Below are 22,847 nucleotides of genomic sequence, written 5' to 3' on the forward strand. Positions count from 1 at the left end.
GACAAAATGATACTACCTACTTGTGCAATACGGCCCAGGAAACCTCCACTTGTAGTACCCAATCTGACGAACTTTCTACTGTCGGCATTTTTTTTTTTTTCGCTTAGTCCATTCATCCACCAGTATGATGCTATGATGTTTCGTTACATACTTCAAAATCACACTGCTTACTCCATCCATCCATCAGTATGATGCTTCATAGAAAATGCTTCTTTACTTCCTTAAAATCACATTTCCTTCTTTCTTTGCTACTGTTATCAATGTAAGCAGTCGATGCATCTTTACGATGATCTATTCTCTCATCAGACTGGTGCAGAAAACCGAAAGTTGGAAACAGGTCACATACTGTTCTTTTCTGACCCAGTATACCTGTTATTATACCCTAGCCTGTTAAGGTCAAGTCGGTCACGAAGTTTCATGCGTGGTATTTCACAATAGCAAATAAATGTGACACAAGGAGATGCGATGATCAAGTGTTTTTGTCCCACGCCAGGGACCGCAAGTGAACAAAAACAGTGAGAGCAATCATGGGCAAGCCTGGCCCATGACGTCACAATCTATGTTGACGTCCGGTCGGTATCATAGAATATATATCTTCAATTTATATAATTTATATCTTTATATAAAGTGAGTATGGCTTCAGTTTTCAAGGGAATGCCTTTGTTTCACGAAGAGAATAAATAAGTCTGCAGAGGAAGAAGACAACACACGAAACGACACGAAATGGGATCAACAAAATAAATAAGCAAGACGTGTGCCGGAAATACCAACTTACACAGAAACACTGCCGTGGCGGAGTGTACATCCTCCCCCTCCCATGTCAGGGGCGGCGAGAGGTACGAGAGGTCTCGGCGTCACACCCCCGCAGGAAGGAAATTGGTCCATTCCTGTATGTGACGCGAGGATTACCCTCCACCCCCAAAGACAGGCGGGGTAGTCGCCACTCAAGGTCAAAAGACAAATATGAACATTTGTTTATAAGATACCGGAACACGAGTCTTCTAGTACGAACTTAAAAGACAATGAAGAGAGGATTTAAACATGTCACTGGTAGTGACAGTTTTCTCCACCTGTGAAGATCAAGCATTATCTATACAAAGACTAAAGGATTTGGGCTTTCGTCTGATACCTTCTGTTTACTACTTGGGACCTTCGGCCCCCTTACAATCAGCCAGAAAAATGAAATATTGGGTATCATTAGAATGTAAGGAAAAATGAAATTAATGTCCCAGAAGACGGAAAAAATTGTCCAGAAACTAATTTGGATCATGCGTCACAATAATCAACGCAACTTATGTTTTTATTTTCTTCTGGACCTGTTACCATTGTGATGCTAAGACTACCCACTCATATATATATATATATATATATATATATATATATATATATATATATATATATATATATATATTTTTTTTTTTTTTTTTTTTGCCGCTGTCTCCCGCGTTTGCGAGGTAGCGCAAGGAAACAGACGAAAGAAATGGCCCAACCCACCCCCATACACATGTATATACATACGTCCACACACGCAAAATATACATACCTACACAGCTTTCCATGGTTTACCCCAGACGCTTCACATGCCCCGATTCAATCCACTGACAGCACGTCAACCCCGGTATACCACATCGCTCCAATTCACTCTATTCCTTGCCCTCCTTTCACCCTCCTGCATGTTCAGGCCCCGATCACACAAAATCTTTTTCACTCCATCTTTCCACCTCCAATTTGGTCTCCCTCTTCTCGTTCCCTCCACCTCCGACACATATATCCTCTTGGTCAATCTTTCCTCACTCATTCTCTCCATGTGCCCAAACCATTTCAAAACACCCTCTTCTGCTCTCTCAACCACGCTCTTTTTATTTCCACACATCTCTCTTACCCTTACGTTACTTACTCGATCAAACCACCTCACACCACACATTGTCCTCAAACATCTCATTTCCAGCACATCCATCCTCCTGCGCACAACTCTATCCATAGCCCACGCCTCGCAACCATACAACATTGTTGGAACCACTATTCCTTCAAACATACTCATTTTTGCTTTCCGAGATAATGTTCTCGACTTCCACACATTCTTCAAGGCTCCCAGAATTTTCGCCCCCTCCCCCACCCTATGATCCACTTCCGCTTCCATGGATCCATCCGCTGCCAGATCCACTCCCAGATATCTAAAACACTTCACTTCCTCCAGTTTTTCTCCATTCAAACTCACCTCCCAATTGACTTGACCCTTAACCCTACTGTACCTAATAACCTTGCTCTTATTCACATTTACTCTTAACTTTCTTCTTTCACACACTTTACCAAACTCAGTCACCAGCTTCTGCAGTTTCTCACATGAATCAGCCACCAGCGCTGTATCATCAGCGAACAACAACTGACTCACTTCCCAAGCTCTCTCATCCCCAACAGACTTCATACTTGCCCCTCTTTCCAAAACTCTTGCATTCACCTCCCTAACAACCCCATCCATAAACAAATTAAACAACCATGGAGACATCACACACCCCTGCCGCAAACCTACATTCACTGAGAACCAATCACTTTCCTCTCTTCCTACACGTACACATGCCTTACATCCTCGATAAAAACTTTTCACTTTGTCGCTGTCTCCCACATTAGCGAGGTAGCACAAGGAAACGGACGAAAGGCCCAACCCACCCACATAAAGTCCACACACGTACATATACATACCTATATATTTCAATATATATATACATATATATATATATATATATATATATATATATATATATATATATATATATACACACACACACACACACAGACATATACATATATACACATGTACATAATTCATACTTACCTTTCATTCATTCCTGTTGCCACCCTGCCACACATGAAATGACAACCCCCTCCCCCCGCATGCGTGCGAGGTAGCTCTAGGAAAACAAAGGCCACATTCGTTCACACACTCTCTAGCTGTCATGTAGAATGCACTGAAATCACAGCTCCCTTTCCAGAGAGAGAGAGAGAGAGAGAGAGAGAGAGAGAGAGAGAGAGAGAGAGAGAGAGAGAGAGAGATTCTTACAATACTGTCTCTAAAAACCTGAACATGCCCAAATATTTTACTTCAACAGGCCCACCCATACTGGCAGGGTATCCGGACATAACCTGAGACATGCAGAAACATTTCATATGTGAGATTATGTATGTCTCCTCAAAGTGCTTCTGAGAACAATGACAATTATTCCATGAAATGTAATGATTACCAGAATCATCCACATGTAATAATTATTTCTTTGCCTGCCAACCCAGTACCACTATCCTGCATTCCCATATATTAATAGTCATAGCTTATGACAGCGTTCTTGTATGTTTCATGCATGTTTGGAAACCTAAGTAGCTGGACACTGTAAGAGCCGGTTGACATTATTCATTTGGCATATATGTCGACATTATTCATAAATTCGAAAAATATCAATGTTACGATTACACTTTGTCCCTTCTATTACGTATACTAGCTAATTTTTGTGGGCCACGAAATTTCGTGACCGAGTGACACCCTACATATGCTGTAACCTTTACGTTGACAGCCTGAAGAATGAGGAAAATATTTCTGCGTATTGCTCATCTTCCATATCTTATCAGCAGCCACTTTACTTTATTCTCGGGTTCTGAACATCACTACATTTTTCTTGTAACCTGATGGTTTCTGTTTTCCCAAAGGTCTCCTCAAATCAGTTCGCTTTCACCTTATTCAAACCCCTGTCATTATGAGAAACCTCAGATTAACAAACCTTTAATTCACTGCTGTATCTTGCGACAGACTGATGATGCAGAGGGCATGTGCGAGACAACCCTGGAGCCTGATCCGCGTTACACCGGCTGCTGCTCCAACATCTGCCGCCCAGGAAGGGTCCTGCGAGATGTTGTGGTTGGGTTCCTCGTTGTTCTGGCTATTGCTGTTGTGATCGGAGTCTTATTTGCTGTGTGCTTTTATTTGGTGCCAGGTAAGTGAATGATCTGTAATATTGATTGTTCTAATAAATATTCTTCTGGCTCACACTGCCTAACAGCAATAACTTACATATTCAACCATTTGTTAGTATGTTCTCAACACTCATTTCGTTAAGGGATAAGGATGTGGAATGAGACAGTACTTCTAATTCTTTTGTTTGAAAACTGTTAGGAAATTTTGGCACACGATCATTAATGAAATCATAATATTGGTATTTACATCAAACATTACCTCTGCCCTGTACCTCACATGAGGAAGTAGATGCGGCTTAGACGATGTGTTTTGGCCTGTCCAATGCCTGTTACTATCTTACTTCTTTACCTTGCAGCGGTTAAGGATGGGGAATCTGCCGTAGAAGTGGAGGAAGGAGCCTTACTTGGGGGTCCTGTAGAAGAGGAGACCAATCATAATACAATAAATGAAGTAGAGTTTACAGATAATACTAGGTATGACGTAGCCCCTGATCCAAAGCTTGGAAATATTATGGAAGACGAAATGGGTCATGATGAGCATCATCATGTAGGTCCCACTCCCCACCCTGAGCCTGAGTCCGAACCTAAACCTGATCCCAAGTCTGAACCTGAACCTGAGCCAGAGTCTGAACCTGAACCTGAGCCAGAGTCAGAACCTGATCCTGAATCTGACCATATACATAAAGATGACAAAGGCCACATAAATCTAGAAGGGGAGGGAGGCCATGATCACATGCACCCTGATGGGGAGATTAGCCATGATCACATTCATCCTCATGGAGAGATGAACCATGATCACATTCATCCCGATGGGGAGACGAGCCATGATCACATGCATCCTGATGGAAAGATGAGCCATGATCACATTCATCCTGATGGGGAGATGAGCCATGATCACATTCATCCTGATGGAGAGATGAGTCATGATCACATTCATCCTGATGGAGAGATGAGTCATGATCACATTCATCCTGATGGGGAGATGAGCCATGATCACATTCATCCTGATGGAGAGATGAGTCATGATCACATTCATCCTGATGGGGAGATGAGCCATGATCACATTCATCCTGATGGAGAGATGAGTCATGATCACATTCATCCTGATGGGGAGATGAGCCATGATCACATTCATCCTGATGGAGAGATGAGTCATGATCACATTCATCCTGATGGGGAGATGAGCCATGATCACATGCATCATCATGGAGAGATAGACCAAGAACACTTTCATCCTGAAGGGGAGATGAGTCACAATCACTCACATACAGATGAGGAGCTGAGCCATGAACACACGCATCAAGATGGGGCGAACCATGATCACCTGCTTCCAGAAGAGGATCTGAGCCACAATCAGACACATCCAGAAGGGGAGATGAGTGATGATCACCCCCATTCTGATGGGGAAATGGGCCAAGAACATGTACATCTAGAAGAGGAGATTAGCCATGATCACACACATACAGAAGGGGAGATGAGCCACAAACACGCAAATCAAGATGCAGTGAACCATGATCACCTGCCTTCAGAAGAGGAGCTGGGCCACAATCACTCACATCCAGAAGGGGAGATGAGAGATGATCACCTACATCCTGAAGGGAACATAGAGCATGGGCACAAGCTTGACAATGCTGAACACACATTCACACCTGAGGAAAGGGAAGGCCATACACTTGAAGGTATGTTTTTTCTTATTTGAAAAAAAAAAATGAGTATTTTCGTGGTATAGGTGAGTAATGCTAGTCATTGACAGTAGTGGAATGTACTAAAATGGTAAGAAAAGGTTTCTAAAACTGTCACAACAAGGGAGGGTGAAACAAATGCCTGTGGTGTATTTCAAGAGTGTAGGTTTAACAGAAAAAATATATGTAACCGAAAAAGGATACTTGGGAATAATGAAGTATGCTAGTATCAATGTGCCATATATGATATCTGTCAGCTAGGATCACTGTATCATGTATGCTATTTGTCATGCACTTTCAGACACCTTTCCCAAGCATAAGCCAGTTCACACATACTCACAGCATTACTATAAACTTTTTGACAACATAATAAAATTGTGTCAAACTGATTTTGGAACTGTCAGGCTGACATGAGTTACTGTCGTCCTAATTCTTAGAGAAGAAATTTGGCAATATTGGCAAATCTAACCAAAATCCAGCATATTGTAATATAGCGAAACTAGCAGTCAGAAAGTAAGTTTTGGGATGTTTGGAATTACATGTAAACTTTTTTTTTTTTTTTTGCTTTGTCGCTGTCTTCCACGTTTGCGAGGTAGCGCAAGGAAACAGACGAAAGAAATGGCCCAACCCACCCCCATACACATGTATATACATACGTCCACACACGCACATATACATACCTACACAGCTTTCCATGGTTTACCCCAGACGCTTCACATGCCCTGATTCAATCCACTGACAGCACGTCAACCCCGGTATACCACATCGCTCCAATTCACTCTATTCCTTGCCCTCCTTTCACCCTCCTGCATGTTCAGGCCCCGATCACACAAAATCTTTTTCACTCCATCTTTCCACCTCCAATTTGGTCTCCCTCTTCTCCTCGTTCCCTCCACCTCCGACACATATATCCTCTTGGTCAATCTTTCCTCACTCATTCTCTCCATGTGCCCAAACCATTTCAAAACACCCTCTTCTGCTCTCTCAACCACGCTCTTTTTATTTCCACACATCTCTCTTACCCTTACGTTACTTACTCAATCAAACCACCTCACACCACACATTGTCCTCAAACATCTCATTTCCAGCACATCCATCCTCCTGCGCACCACTCTATCCATAGCCCACGCCTCGCAACCATACAACATTGTTGGAACCACTATTCCTTCAAACATACCCATTTTTGCTTTCCGAGATAATGTTCTCGACTTCCACACATTCTTCAAGGCTCCCAGAATTTTCGGCCCCTCCCCCATCCTATGATCCACTTCCGCTTCCATGGTTCCATCCGCTGCCAGATCCACTCCCAGATATCTAAAACACTTTACTTCCTCCAGTTTTTCTCCATTCAAACTCACCTCCCAATTGACTTGACCCTCAACCCTACTGTACCTAATAACCTTGCTCTTATTCACATTTACTCTTAACTTTCTTCTTTCACACACTTTACCAAACTCAGTCACCAGCTTCTGCAGTTTCTCACATGAATCAGCCACCAGCGCTGTATCATCAGCGAACAACAACTGACTCACTTCCCAAGCTCTCTCATCCCCAACAGACTTCATACTTGCCCCTCTTTCCAAAACTCTTGCATTTACCTCTCTAACAACCCCATCCATAAACAAATTAAACAACCATGGAGACATCACACACCCCTGCCGCAAACCTACATTCACTGAGAACCAATCACTTTCCTCTCTTCCTACACGTACACATGCCTTACATCCTCGATAAAAACTTTTCACTGCTTCTAACAACTTTCCTCCCACACCATATATTCTTAATACCTTCCACAGAGCATCTCTATCAACTCTATCATATGCCTTCTCCAGATCCATAAATGCTACATACAAATCCATTTGCTTTTCTAAGTATTTCTCACATACATTCTTCAAAGCAAACACCTGATCCACACATCCTCTACCACTTCTGAAACCACACTGCTCTTCCCCAATCTGATGCTCTGTACATGCCTTCACCCTCTCAATTAATACCCTCCCATATAATTTACCAGGAATACTCAACAAGCTTATACCTCTGTAATTTGAGCACTCACTCTTATCCCCTTTGCCTTTGTACAATGGCACTATGCACGCATTCCGCCAATCCTCAGGCACCTCACCATGAGTCATACATACATTAAATAACCTTACCAACCAGTCAACAATACAGTCACCCCCTTTTTTAATAAATTCCACTGCAATACCATCCAATCCTGCTGCCTTGCCGGCTTTCATCTTCCGCAAAGCTTTCACTACCTCTTCTCTGTTTACCAAATCATTTTCCCTAACCTCTCACTTTGCACACCACCTCGACCAAAACACCCTATATCTGCCACTCTATCATCAAACACATTCAACAAACCTTCAAAATACTCACTCCATCTCCTTCTCACATCACCACTACTTGTTATCACCTCCCCATTTGCGCCCTTCACTGAAGTTCCCATTTGCTCCCTTGTCTTACGCACTTTATTTACCTCCTTCCAGAACATCTTTTTATTCTCCCTAAAATTTAATGATACTCTCTCACCCCAACTCTCATTTGCCCTTTTTTTCACCTCTTGCACCTTTCTCTTGACCTCCTGTCTCTTTCTTTTATACATCTCCCACTCAATTGCATTTTTTCCCTGCAAAAATCGTCCAAATGCCTCTCTCTTCTCTTTCACTAATACTCTTACTTCTTCATCCCACCACTCACTACCCTTTCTAATCAACCCACCTCCCACTCTTCTCATGCCACAAGCATCTTTTGCGCAGTCCATCACTGATTTCCTAAATACATCCCATTCCTCCCCCACTCCCCTTACTTCCATTGTTCTCACCTTTTTCCATTCTGTACTCAGTCTCTCCTGGTACTTCCTCACACAGGTCTCCTTCCCAAGCTCACTTACTCTCACCACCCTCTTCACCCCAACATTCACTCTTCTTTTCTGAAAACCCATACAAATCTTCACCTTAGCCTCCACAAGATAATGATCAGACATCCCTCCAGTTGCACCTCTCAGCACATTAACATCCAAAAGTCTCTCTTTCGCACGCCTGTCAATTAACACGTAATCCAATAACGCTCTCTGGCCATCTCTCCTACTTACATAAGTATACTTATGTATATCTCGCTTTTTAAACCAGGTATTCCCAATCATCAGTCCTTTTTCAGTACATAAATCTACAAGCTCTTCACCATTTCCATTTACAACACTGAACACCCCATGTATACCAATTATTCCCTCAACTGCCACATTACTCACCTTTGCATTCAAATCACCCATCACTATAACCCGGACTCGTGCATCAAAACCACTAACACACTCATTCAGCTGCTCCCAAAACACTTGCCTCTCATGATCTTTCTTCTCATGCCCAGGTGCATATGCACCAATAATCACCCACCTCTCTCCATCAATTTTCAGTTTTACCCATATTAATCGAGAATTTACTTTCTTACACTCTATCACATACTCTCACAACTCCTGTTTCAGGAGTATTGCTACTCCTTCCCTTGCTCTTGTCCTCTCACTAACCCCTGACTTTACTCCCCAGACATTCCCAAACCACTCTTCCCCTTTACCCTTGAGCTTCGTTTTGTATGTAGCATTTATGGATCTGGAGAAGGCATATGATAGAGTTGATAGAGATGCTCTGTGGAAGGTATTAAGAATATATGGTGTGGGAGGCAAGTTGTTAGAAGCAGTGAAAAGTTTTTATCGAGGATGTAAGGCATGTGTACGTGTAGGAAGAGAGGAAAGTGATTGGTTCTCAGTGAATGTAGGTTTGCAGCAGGGGTGTGTGATGTCTCCATGGTTGTTTAATTTGTTTATGGATGGGGTTGTTAGGGAGGTACATGTAAATATATAGTAAAAACTATCTAGTTCTCATCCTTGTTAAAAATTTATAAAATCTAAAATCCCAGTTTTTTAGTTCTTGATCACAATAAACGAAGAAATGCTCCATCCACTCTCTAGATGTCATGTGTAATGCACCGAAACCACAGTTTCCAATCACATCCAGGCCCACACAGAACCTTCCATGGTTTACCCTGGATGCTTCAAATGCCCTGGCTCAGTCCAGTGACAGCATGCTAACTTCTGTATACTACATTGTTCAATTTCACACTATTCCATGCACTTCTTTCACCCTCCTGGTGTTCAGGCTCCAATCTCTCAAAATCTTTGTTAAATATCTAAACCCAATTAGCAGAACTAGAGATATAAAACAAAAATTCATGACTGCTGAATAAGTATATGTATGAATATGCAATGTGTATCCAGCTTCAATGAAATATGTAAAGCCACTAAGCTTGATTAAAATCTAATAAAATTTAGCAAAGTTAGGGTAAACCATGGAAAGGCCTGTAGGGTCTGGTTTTCCATAGGGAACTGTGGTCTTGCTGCATTTCACATGGCATTTATAGAATGGATGTGAGCAGATGTGGCCTTTCTCCATCTTTCCTGATGTTACCTCATTAACATGGGAAATGGTGATCAAGTATGGAAAAAAAGAAGAAAAAAAAGCTGACAAAGGTAACACAAAAGTTATCACACAAAAATGAAGTGTTACAGGATATAATGAGTTTAGGTAGGTGGGAATGGAAAATGTAAATTTAAATAGATATAAGATATTTTTCTTTGAGGAGGAGAAGCCATTAAACTCTTGATGTTTTATGAATACTGCATCAAATATGGTGGAATGGGGTCTGAAAGGAAAAAGTGTGCTGAAAGGCAAGCAGATGACTGATGTTCTTGAGTGGAGTAATGCCAGGGAAAATGTGACCCTGCAATTATCAAGATTGTTACCAAAATTAAACTTAAAGCAAATTTGCAGGTATGTATTTCATAGGTTTACTTATAGATGGGCTGAGGGAGGTTATGCAGTAATTATATATATCCTGGGTTATGAAGTGTGATGCTCGGCATGGTTGAAGAAAACTGTCAGGAAAGAAGAATATGCTCAGTGCTGATAATGGAAGAAAATGGAGAAATAAAGAAAAACTATAAGTGCATATGTAAATAACATAAGGGGGGGGTGAATATAGTCTTTGGATGGCTGAAGTCAGAATGATCTAAGATAGATAATCTGTTATAACTGTCAGTAAGGGTAAGTAAATGTGGAATGTATACTTTTTTTAATCAACTTGCAGCAGGATTTTGAAAAAAGTGTCAAATTGAATTTTTTTACTTTAGCTGGTATTACTAATGTTTTCAAAGTCTGAGATAAACTCATTGCATGTTATACTACATTCAAGGAAACTACGTGAGCTTATAATTTTCCAGCTACAATTTTCGCTAGAGACATCCTATGCTAAGGCTCATTGGTTTATATTTCAATCTTTTTATATTTGTGCTTCATATTACTCTTCATATTAGATTTGATGTATTATATTTCTGTAATGATAATACCAATATCATTAATAGATCAATTACTTTGTTGATGACAGCATATCAATAATTTCAGAGGATGTAATTTACAAGTCAGAATAAACAATGGTTTTCTTCTCTGCACAGGTCCTGTCACATCATTTGCTCCCTCAGAGCCAGCTAACAAAGATGATTCTGTTGTAGTAGCTTCAACACCCCTCCAGGAATCTGTATCCCCAGTTTTACATCCTGAACATACTGATGTCTCAGTATTCAGTGATGCTGATTCCAATACTAAGGCAGAAGAATCTAAAAGTAATGTAACATCATTGGTGCTAACCACATTAGAAGAGGTGCGTGAAGAAGGTGGACTTCCACCTCTCATTACTGCCCTTAGTCCCCATCCTGATACACCCAGAAACTTCACAGATGTCATCCCTAGGGAAAAACCACAAGAAATTCCTGAAGATAAACAACCTGAAGGTACTCTAAAGGAACTGACATTCCCAGAAGACCTCCACGAAGAGGAAGACCCAACAATTTTGCCTGAAGCTCACCCTGAACTTTCCCCCATTACAACTGAGGAAGAAGCACCAATCACTGATGTACCTGAAGAGGAGCCAGCATTAATTGAAGAAGTTCCACTGGGTGAGCTTTATCTTTGTTTTAGGTGCTAATATTGCATGCAACTCCTATGTTTCATATTATGATACTTGTTGGTATATGCTTCAGGAACTTGGAATAAATATAAACACGTGAAAGTTAAGGCAAGAAATGAGTTTAGTGCACTGCTATGGAAATGAAGATATGAGACACATTACTGGAGAGATGAGAAATTACAATTAGAGAAAAGAATAAGCAGTAAAAGCAAATATTGGGTTTATCATGAATATGAATGCAGGGCACAGTAGAAGCAGAAACATATTGATGGGCATTGGAAAGAAATAAGCAATCGTGTATTAAGAAGGGGCCAAGCCCAAAGGCCTTACAGTTTGGGAACACCCCCGAAAAGGAGAAAATTTGACTGTTTTAAAATCATACCAGGACCTGATAGCTTGGGGGCAGCAGAGCTCTGAAAATGAGATGATCCAACTTTCTTTAGATTATCCAAAGGTGCAACTGCCTACAAAGCCCTACTGAAAACAGAGGGATCCATCTTTCCTTAAAATATCCCTATCTATTTGTCTATCTATCTATCTGTATCTCTGATGCCTTTTTTCTGTGGAAACTCCCTCAAGGGGTGGCTGTGGCAAAAGAATTTATATAACTGGTGAACTCTCGTGCCACTCCGTAGCCTTTTAGTGCTTCACACTCAACAGGCCACAGACAGAGGGCAATTTCAGTACAGTTTATAGAGGCTCCTACCAGCTACTACCAAATGCTCCTGTTTATGTTCCTAACTACTACTTCTATCTGTTGCTTCTACCATTTTGGCAAAAAGGCAGGGCTAGCACACAGCGCCCACTGCAAGAAAATATGAGTTATGAAGAATGAGTTATGCGAGTTATGTGAGAGACTGTATGTTTGTGGACAGAATGCCTGCAGTCCAAGTGTTGGTGAGGCACAAAGAAAAGACAGCTACCTGGGTCAGAGGAGTGCAAATTGACAACAACTGAAGTGCTACGTCACTATGCATCCATCACTATTCCTCTTGATACCTAGGCAGGTGGTATCTGTAATATACCTCCCTGGTCAGTGGCTGTCCATCGAGTTCTACCTGATAACCTGGTGGGCCCTACAATGATCGAATCTGACAACTAAATTCATCCCAGAGCCTGAAAGTAAACCAGAAATGTGTAGAAAAATGTACTATATGTATTTTTTCATACTTGATCACCATATCCTGTGTTAGTGAGGTAGTGCCAGACAGAAGAAGAAAGACACATCCACTCACATCCATTCTCTAGCTGTCATATGTAATGCACACATATAGAGCTTACTATATACTCTATATATAATTTCATTGTATCTCAAAAATCTGCTAATGGAATTGGTGACAAAAGTATTTTGGCCCTGGAAGCCAGAAGCCCAAATTCTTCATACACAATTGCAATGAGTCGTTATAAAAGAATAAGTAGTATTTCAGGCTGTTTTAAAATTTGAGTACCAAAGTCCTCATGAAATGGAATTTTGATGGATTGAGAGTTAATATATATATAACCATGGAAAGGTCTGTGGGGCCTGGATGTGGAAAGGGAGCTGTGGTTTCAGTGCATTACACATGACAGCTAGAGACTGAGTGTGAACAAAAGTGGCTTTTGTTGTCTTTTCCTAGCGCTACCTCGTATGCACGTGGGGGGAGGGGGGTGCCATTTCATATATATGCAAGGTTAATAGGTTTAGCAGTTTAAAAAGATAGGTTGATGAGGGTCCAATTTTGAAAGGGGACAACTTACATGAATCAGTTAGCCTAAATATTTAAATATTATTACCTATGCAGAAACTTCTTATATGTCAGGCTTTAATAAAGATTTAAAGGTTTTTGAAGATTTGATATGAAAATTATGATAGATCTTTATCATGTCATGGCTCAGAATTAGTCAACCTGTAATCATGAGACAATTGTCATGAATGGGACTGTTAATCACATTAATAGTTTCCTATGGCCAAATAATTGCTTATACTGACTTCCTTCCTTGATGCAGGAACATGTCGCCCACGCCAGCTGGAGATGTGTGATATTTTGCCTTATACTCTTACTGCCTATCCGAACTGGGCTAATGACCACAATGAGACTGAACTTCAAGAAGCTTCCCTCCCATTCTTCAGAGTAAGTCTGATTAATTATCCTATAATAATTGTTTGTGTCATCTCTGGGCACAGGGAAAAAGAATACTAACCCGAAAATTTATGCATCATAGTAGGTGACTAAGAGACCCAAGGGCGGGGAAGGTGAGTCTGAAAATCATCCCCCTTTGTATTAATACTTTCTATAGGTAGGAATAAAGGGGGGAAAGCAAGGACTTTTCCTTGAAAGTTCCATCCTAGATGCTATGTCACTAAGGCATAAAAAACATGCACTCACAAAAGAATTTTTTTCTGTACTTAAACTTGCGAATACATAACATGAAAAACTCATTAACATTTTACCACAAGTTGTCCGTTGTGGATGACAGGGCTTGGGAAGTGAGTCAGTTGTTGTTCGCTGATGATACAGAGCTGGTGGCTGGTTTGGGTGAGAAACTGCAGAAGCTGGTGACTGAGTTTGGTAAAGTGTGTGAAAGAAGAAAGCTGAGAATAAACATGAATAAGAGCAAGGTTATTAGGTACAGTAGGGTTGAGGGACAAGTCAGTTGGCAGGTAAGTTTGAATGGAGAAAAACTGGAGGAAGTGAAGTGTTTTAGATTTCTGGGAGTGGATTTGGCAGCGGATGGAACTATGTAAGCAGAAGTGAGTCACAGGGTAGGGGAGGGAGCGAAAGTTCTGGAAGCGATGAAAAATGTGTGGAAGGCGAGAACATTATCTCGGAAAGCTAAAATGGGTATGTTTGAAGGAATAGTGGTTCCAACAATGTTATATGGTTGCAAGGCATGGGCTATAGATAGAGTTGTGCGGAGGAGGGTGGATGTGTTAGAAATGAGATGTTTGAGGACAATATGTGGTGTGAAGTAGTTTGATTAAGTAATGAAAGGGTAAGAGAGATGTGTGGTAATAAAGAGTGTGGTTGAGAGAGCAGAAGAGGGTGTTTTGAAATGCTGTGGTCACATGGAGAGAATGAGTTAGGAAAGACTTACAAAGAGGATATATATGTCAGAGGTGGAGGGAACGAGAAGAGAGAGACCAAATTGGAGGTGGAAGGATTGAGTGAAAAAGATTTTGAGCGATTGGGGCCTGTACATATAGGAGGGTGAAATGCGTGCAAGGAATAGAGTGAATTGGAACAATGTGGTACACTGGGGTCGACGTGCTGTCAGTAGATTGAATCAGGGCATGTGAAGCGTCTTGGGTAAACCATGGAAAGTTTTGTGGGGCCTGGATGTGGAAAGTGAGCTGTGGTTTCGGTGCATTATACACCTCTGACAGCATGGGCTATAGATAGGGTTGTGCGGAGGAGGGTGGATGTGTTGGAAATGAAATGGTTGAGGACAATATGTGGTATGAGGTGGTTTGATCGAGTAAGTAATGAAAGGGTAAGAGAGATGTGAGGTAATAAAAAGTGTGTGGTTGAGAGAGCAGAAGAGGGTGTGTTGAAATAGTTTAAATAAATGGAGAGAATGAGTGAGGAAAGATTGACAAAGAGAATGTATGTGTCAGAGGTGGAGGGAAGAAGAAGCAGGAGACCAAATTTGAGGTGGAAGGATGGAGTGAAAAAGATTTTGAGCGATCGAAGCCAGAACATACAGTAGGGTGAAAGGGGTGCAAGGAATAGAGTGAATTGGAATGATGTGGTATACCTGGGTCAATGTGCTGTTAATGGATTGAACCAGGGCGTGTAGAGCGTTGGGGGTAAACCATGGAAAGGTCTGTGGAGTCTGGATGTGGAAAGGGAGCTGTGGTTTTGGTGCATTACAAATGAAAGCTAGAGACCGAGTGTGAACGAATGTGGCCTTTTTTGTCTTTTCCTGGTGCTATCTCACTGGTGGGGGAGGGGTGGATGCTATTTCATGTGTGGCGGGGTGGCTACAGGAATAGATGAAGGCAGCAAGTATGAATATGTACATGTGTATATATGTATATGTCTGTGTATGTATATGTTATGTATACGTTGAAATGTATATGTATGTATATATGCATGTATGGGAGTTTATGTACATACATGTGTACATGGGTGGGTGGGCCGTTCCTCGTCTATCTCCTTGCGCTACCTCGCTGACATGGGAGACAGCGATTAAGTATAATGAATAATAAAAAAATACTTTTCAATACCCCATTTTCTAAAGACAAAGAAATTCTAAAGTCAAGATGTGCATCGTATATCTCTAACAAAATACAGTACCACAGATGTATTGTTTACCCACAGGATGTGATTGTCAGATCACGTTGCTCACCAAGAGCACAAGAATATGCCTGTGCCATATTGGAACCTCCATGCAATGCTGATGGAAAGATTCTACCTCCTTGCAAGACCTTCTGCAGATGTGAGTTTTATACACATAATGAATTACGAGTGCAAAGAATTCTATAGCATAGTTTAAAAACTTTTTTCAGGAATGCATATCAAATTAAAAAGTTTAAGCTGAAAATAAAACTTTCCTGTACCATTAAGGTGTTAAATATTATGCAAATAAATGTAAACCACCATAAGTAATGTAAAGAGTACAGAGACTCAGACTTATATCAACTAAAAAGATATTCCATTATTTCACAAGACTATGCACCTAATTACATCACTGATTACAATGAGTGCTCTTATTTTTCTACTGCATTACAAGCTGTTTATGTTTTAGTAATGAAATAAGTATAAAACTTAAATCAGATCATGTTTAATTGATATTCTTTGTTACATGTTAAATTTAACAGCTGTGGCTTCAACTTGCCAAGAATTCATCAGCTCTGGATTCAGTTTAAGTAATGTGTTCAACTGTGAACAGTTTCCTGATTCTACCGATCCAACAGTGTGCTCTGACATGACACGTGGTAAGTGAAGCGCACCCAGCAACATGTACTTCCATGTCACTAATATGGTTGCATTTGAAATGCATAGGCTTTTGTGCTAAGTACTGCTTTGCGTATGCCATGAAAAATGTTACTTGCAGCATCTGCTTCTATTAGTATGTACATATATATATATATATATATATATATATATATATATATATATATATATACGCTTACTACTGCTTGCATTACTTACTGGGATTTTGTTGTTGTTGCTGTTGTTATTATTCTGCTGGGCTTCAGCATTATTTTTTCTGCAGTTTTGTTAAGTATTCCTTAACTCCTCTGTTCCTCATCTAATTCAGAAAGGCAGATTAACTCTTGATTTCTCAAATCTTTCCTCTCTTAGGGTTCTGAAAATTGAATGTTAGCCCTTCAGGTTCTTCTGATACATCCATTTTTTTTTGACAAATAAAATGAGAACCTTCACTTGAGTAAATACAATGAAACCTATCTAACAACTAGCACTCACTGTGTATATTGCTATATTCACAATCCTGTTGCCTTCTGCAGGGACACCATTTTCTATTGTTGATTTTTGGTTGTTAATTATATTTTCTTGAGCTACTTTTAAGTTTTATTTTGAAGGTTTTAGTGCTTACTTCATTCAGATTTATGATCTTGGGCAGAGAGAGCACTGAATTGTCTGGTTATTCATAAATTTAGCACACCCTTGCCAGCTCTTAACTACATTCCTATTACCACACATCTCTCTTACCCGATCAAACCATCTCACATCACATACTATCCTCAAACATTTCCATTTATTTCCACTACTTCCATCCTCCTTTGCACATACTCATCTATAGCCAACACACACACACACACATTATATAGTAAAAATTGGTATGTTTGAAGGAATAGTAGTTCCAACAATCTTATATGGTTGTGAGACATGGGCTATAGATAGGTTGTGCAGAGGAGGGTGAATGTGTTGGAAATGACATGTTTGAAGACAATATGTGGTGTGAGGTGGTTTGATCGAGTAAGTAATGAAAGGGTAAAAGGGATGTGTGGTAATAAAAAGTGTGGTTAAGAGAGCAGAAGAGGGTGTGTTGAAATGGTTTGGTCACATGGAGAGAATAAGTGAGGAAAGATTGACAAAAAGGATAAATGTGTCAGAGGTAGAGGGAATGAGGAGAAGCGGGAGACCAAATTGGAGGTGGAAGGATGAAGTGAAAAAGATTTTGAGTGATCTGGGCCTGAACATACAGGAGGGTGAGAAGCATGCAAGGAACAGAGTGAATTAGAACGATGTGGTATACCAGGGTCGACGAACGAATGCCCCTCCCCACCCACATACACATGTATACACATAAAGGCCCACACACACACACACACACATATATGTACATATACCTTTCATCATATACATACATATACATACAAAGACATATACATTTTCCCTGTGGACTCATAGGAATATGTTGATCAGGCGCAAAATATATACACATGTACATATTCATGCTTGCTGCCTTCATTCATTCCTGTCGCCAGCCTGCCACACATGAAATAGCGAGGTAGCACAAAGAAAAGACAAAAAAGGCCACGTTCGTTCACACTCTGTGCACTGCACCAAAACTACAGCTTCCTATCCACATCCAGGCCCCACAGACATTTCCCTGGTTTACCCCAGATGCTTCACATGCCCTGGATCAGTCTATTGACAGCATGTTGACCCCAGTATACCACATCATTCCAATTCACTCTATTCCTTGCCCGCTTCTCACCCTCCTTTATGTTCAGGCCCCAATCGCTCAAAATCTTTTTCATTCCATCCTTCTACCTCCAATTTGGTCTATTGCTTCTCCTTGTTTCCTCCACCTCTGACACATATATCCTCTTTGTCAATCTTTCCTTGCTCATTCTCTCCATATGTCCAAACCATTTCAACACACCCTCTTCTGCTCCTCAACCACACTCTTTTTATTACCACACACCTCTCTTACGTTTTCATTACTTACTTGATCAAACCACCTCACACCACATACTGTCCTCAAACATTTAATTTCCAATACATCCGCCCTCCACTATACAACCCTATCTATAGCCCATTCCTTGCAACCATATAACATTGTTAGAACTACTATTCCTTCAAACATACCCATTGTTGCTTTCTGAGATAACAGTCTCTCCTTCCACACATTTTTCATTGCTCCCAGAACCTTTGCCCCCTCCCCTACCCTGTGACTCATTTCTGCTTCCATGATTCCATTTGCTGCTATGTCCACTCCCAGATATCTGATACATTTCAATTCCTCCAATTTCTCTCCATTCAAACTTCCATCCCAATTAACTTGTCCCTCAAACCTACTGAACCTAACAGTCTTGCTCTCATTCACATTAATCTCAACTTTCTCCTTTCACACACTTTTCCAAACTCAGTAACCAACTTCTGCAGTTTCTGACATGATTGATTTACTAGAGCTGTATCATTGGCAAACAACAACTGACTCACTTCTTATGGCCTCTCATCCCCAACAGACTGCATACTTGCCCCTCTCTCCAAAACTTGCATTTACCTCCCTAACCACCCCATCCATAAACAAATTAAACAACCATGGGGACATCACACACCCTTGCCACAAACCGACATTCACTGGGAACCAGTCACTCTCATACATATTCCTACTCATACACATGCCTTACATCCTTGGTAAAAACTTTTTACTGCTTCGAGCAACTTACCTCCCACATCATATACTCTTAAAACCCTCTACAAAGCATCTCTATCAACCCTATCATAAGTCCTCTCCAGACCAAATAAATGCTACATACAAATCCATCTGTTTTTTAAGTATTTCTCACATACATTCTTCAAAGCAAACACCTGATCCACACATCCTCAACAATAAGAGTGTGACAGAGAGCTTAGGAGGGTGTCCTGAACTGGTTTGGCCATATGTAAAGGTTGACAAAGAGGATGTATGTGTCAGAATTGAAGGGAACAAGAAGGAGGAGACCACACTGAAGATGGAAGGATGTAATTTAAAAGATTTTGAGTGTTCATGGCTTGAACATGCAGGAAGGTGAAAGGTATTCATAGGATAGGGGAAAATGGAATGATGTGGTATACAAGGGCTGACATGCTCTCAAGGGACTGAATCAGGGCATGTAAAGCAGCCAGGGGAAACCATGGGAAAGTTTGTGAGGCCCACTGCTAGACAGGGGACTGTGGTTTGGTGCACTGCAAATGACAGCTAGAGATAGACATGTGCAAATATGGACTTTCTTTGCCAGTTCCTGGTGCTACCTTGCTAACACATAAAATGGCAAACAAGTACAAAGAAATGATTGGTTGAGATGAAGTAATTCCAACTGTATCCAAGGTGAGATATCTCAGAAAATAAACCCATTCAAGAGTCACATATCCCCAACAGCTGGTAGCACACAAATATATGAAGGGACAGTTTGATCCAAAATGAAAGACTGTTACAATAACTTTGTAATATCTCCTAACCCACCATTCAGATTCTCCATGCTTCCAAATTGTATTTGGTATTATTCTTACTTGGGAAGTAGAGGAATGATTCTTATTTTTGCACGTGTTCATAATTTTTGCTTCCCTGTGTTTTATCCCTTGATCCAATAAGGAAGTTGCTTTAAAGATGTTGCTACCCTAAATGTATGCACTAAAAAACTGAAAGGATTTTACAAAAACACAGCCCACATGACTGCAGTGCTATCCTTGGACCATGCATTACACATGGGACTTCTCTGTGATCCAACCTAATGAAAGCTTCAGTATTTGTGGGTGGATTAATTGTTTCTCTTTTCTACTCTCAGCTTTTGAAGATATCCTAAAGTATGCTTTCTTCAGCAGTGGTGCTGAAAAGTATGAAGGCACATAATTTTCTAGAGCTTAAAGCACTATTAACATGAACAGATATGGCTCTGATAAAGGAATTAGTGCTCCAAGGTTCCACTACCAGGTCCATGTCCAAAAGCTAGAATACCATCACATTCTGTCCTAACTCTGATTAGCTCCCCTACCTAACCCTATATGCTCCTCCACTGGAGGCAAATCTTGCAGTGTTAAAAGCCCAGTACATAGCTACCTTCCACCATAGTGAAATCTAATAGGCATCTCTTCTTAATCCACTTATCACCATTATATTTCTACAAAAAGTTCAAATTTTCCACCATTCAACCATGCTTTTATATTTCTTGCTTACCAACTTGCTCTTATTAGGAAGAAAATAAATTCTGAACCAGTCGAAAGTTATAACTTCTTCCTACAGAGGAAGCCATTGAGCATGCCTCCATTTGTTCCTTTTTCCTTTCCTTCCTGTCATTTTTCCATAACTGTAATACAGTTCAGAGTTTTGTGGGAATGAATGCATTCTGTAATAAATACACTTGGATTTTACTGATGACCTAAGCCTTATTCCTTGAGAGAAAACAGATGCAAGCACTGTTTCATACAGGAGAATTACCTACATGTTATGAGAATTTCACCTATTATTCCCGAAGTAAGCACAGCTCTCATCTCCCTTGCTCACTGGCCTTCTCTGTATGAATAAATTTCTTTTCAGGACCCAAAAATTGTTTTATATTTTTTTCTTACCATTTTTCACTTTAATAGTAAGTCCTATAATATGTACAGTCTCTAACTTAACTATTTTGGTGTATTATTATTATCTTAATCTCTGGCTTTAGCATAACACTCACAGTGGTATGTATAGCTTTGCAAAGAAAACCATGCCAACCCTATAGGCCTAAAGTGTACATATCAGTATGTTTGATAAAACAAAGTTAAAACACAACCATCATTATTCACAAAGATATGATGAAATACAAAACAGATATTTCTTTCCATCAGTAGATGGTTAGCCATTTGTTTAGTGACAAGAATTATTTGCAGAGAATAAAGTTTCTCAAATAGGGCATTCATAATGGATATGTATTCTATATGGTGTATTAAGAGAGATTTCTTATGATCATAAATATTTTATTATACTAATTGACCACAGTATGAAATGATGATGGTGAAGGTGATGGTGATGGTTTTATGAGGATCATAAGTTCTGGTTAAGATCCTGATAATGGAGAATAACCTTATGCATTATAGTGATTAAGAGAAAACACTACATCTGGTCTAACATAACTGACAGATGCATACATATATGCATCATATAATCCCTGGTTTTACTATAAATTATGGGCTAGTCTTGAACCTTTGAGTCTATAATCAATAACAGAGAAAATGAACTAACCACCATGGCTCTGGTTGTTATGGTGTTTGTTGTGCAGAGCCTTGTATGGGGCTGGAACACCGCTGTGGAGATGGTCAATGTGTGGCGAAGAAGCTTGTATGTGATGGGCTGTCAGACTGCCTTGACCGCTCTGATGAGGCAGCCTGCCCTGGCCGGATCCCAGGTCAGTCAGTCACCAATGGCTGTCACTTGTGTATCACATAGCTGGGGAAGATAGTACTGTACATGCTCATAGGCTGATGTGATACAAATACAAATCCATTTTCATTTTCATTTTTGGCATGAATATTGACAGTAGTTATGTCCCAATAAATTCAATGTATGTGCACCAGTGTTTAACACAAGTCACTGAAGTAGAACAACTTCTATAGTTTCACTTACATAAGCAGAAATTTTTACAGTGGAGTAACACAGGATAAAGATTTACAAAAGCATGAAGTTATAAACCTTTAAATGCTCACATACTGTGTGTAAATATGCAAAATGCATGACCTGCTTGTTTTGCATGCTATAAATATACTGCATTCTTCCTCAACTTTTCACATATATATCATCACATCTTTACTCTTTGCACATTTCTGTTGTCTTGTTTTGCACTGTCCATTTAATTGTACTGCAGTAGTAATTTACTTTGCAGCAAGATCATCTTGTAAACTTTACCTTTGCATAAATTTTGCATAAATGTAAAATTCTCATAGCATAGTAATTGTACATTCATGCTACGATATAAAGTTCTATCTAATTTCAACTGATACATAATGAGAGATTAGCTGATCATATCATATGTACATCTACACCACGATTATCAGAAGTGGTAGAGGATGTGTGGATCAGGTGTTTGCTTTGAAGAATGTATGTGAGACATACTTAGAAAAGCAAATGGATTTGTATGTAGCATTTGTGGATCTGGAGAAGGCATATGATAAGAGCTGATAAGAGATGCTCTGTGGAAGGTATTAAGAATATATGGTGTGGGAGGCAAGTTGTTAGAAGCAGTGAAAAGTTTTTATCAATGATGTAAGGCATGTGTGCGAG

The 22,847-nt window shown here is 40.2% G+C and overlaps 1 protein-coding gene and 1 long non-coding RNA gene across 8 annotated transcripts in view; one reads left to right on the forward strand and one right to left on the reverse strand.

Annotated features, from left to right (window-relative positions):
* LOC139755691 (uncharacterized) overlaps positions 1-22,847 on the forward strand; it is a 113,126-nt gene that overhangs the window by 82,738 nt on the left and 7,541 nt on the right. For 3 of the 5 annotated variants that reach the window (XM_071674346.1, XM_071674340.1, XM_071674360.1), the window contains exons 2-8: positions 3,797-3,980; positions 4,317-5,639; positions 11,146-11,646; positions 13,644-13,768; positions 15,959-16,076; positions 16,459-16,575; positions 21,850-21,975. In XM_071674346.1, the coding sequence (XP_071530447.1) occupies positions 3,797-3,980; positions 4,317-5,639; positions 11,146-11,646; positions 13,644-13,768; positions 15,959-16,076; positions 16,459-16,575; positions 21,850-21,975 (2,494 nt within the window). The remainder of the gene's footprint in view (positions 1-3,796; positions 3,981-4,316; positions 5,640-11,145; positions 11,647-13,643; positions 13,769-15,958; positions 16,077-16,458; positions 16,576-21,849; positions 21,976-22,847) is intronic. The other 2 variants (XM_071674355.1, XM_071674353.1) reach the window with 2 other exon arrangements.
* LOC139755730 (uncharacterized) overlaps positions 16,584-22,847 on the reverse strand; it is a 36,325-nt gene continuing 30,061 nt past the window's right edge. For all 3 annotated transcript variants that reach the window (XR_011714152.1, XR_011714151.1, XR_011714150.1), the window contains exons 2-3: positions 21,813-22,016; positions 16,584-16,949 (exon numbers count right to left, since the gene is read on the reverse strand). This is a non-coding gene — a long non-coding RNA (uncharacterized lncRNA). The remainder of the gene's footprint in view (positions 16,950-21,812; positions 22,017-22,847) is intronic.

Source organism: Panulirus ornatus, chromosome 2, assembly GCF_036320965.1.
Source record: "Panulirus ornatus isolate Po-2019 chromosome 2, ASM3632096v1, whole genome shotgun sequence".
In the NCBI taxonomy this organism is placed as follows: Eukaryota; Metazoa; Arthropoda; class Malacostraca; order Decapoda; family Palinuridae; genus Panulirus; species Panulirus ornatus.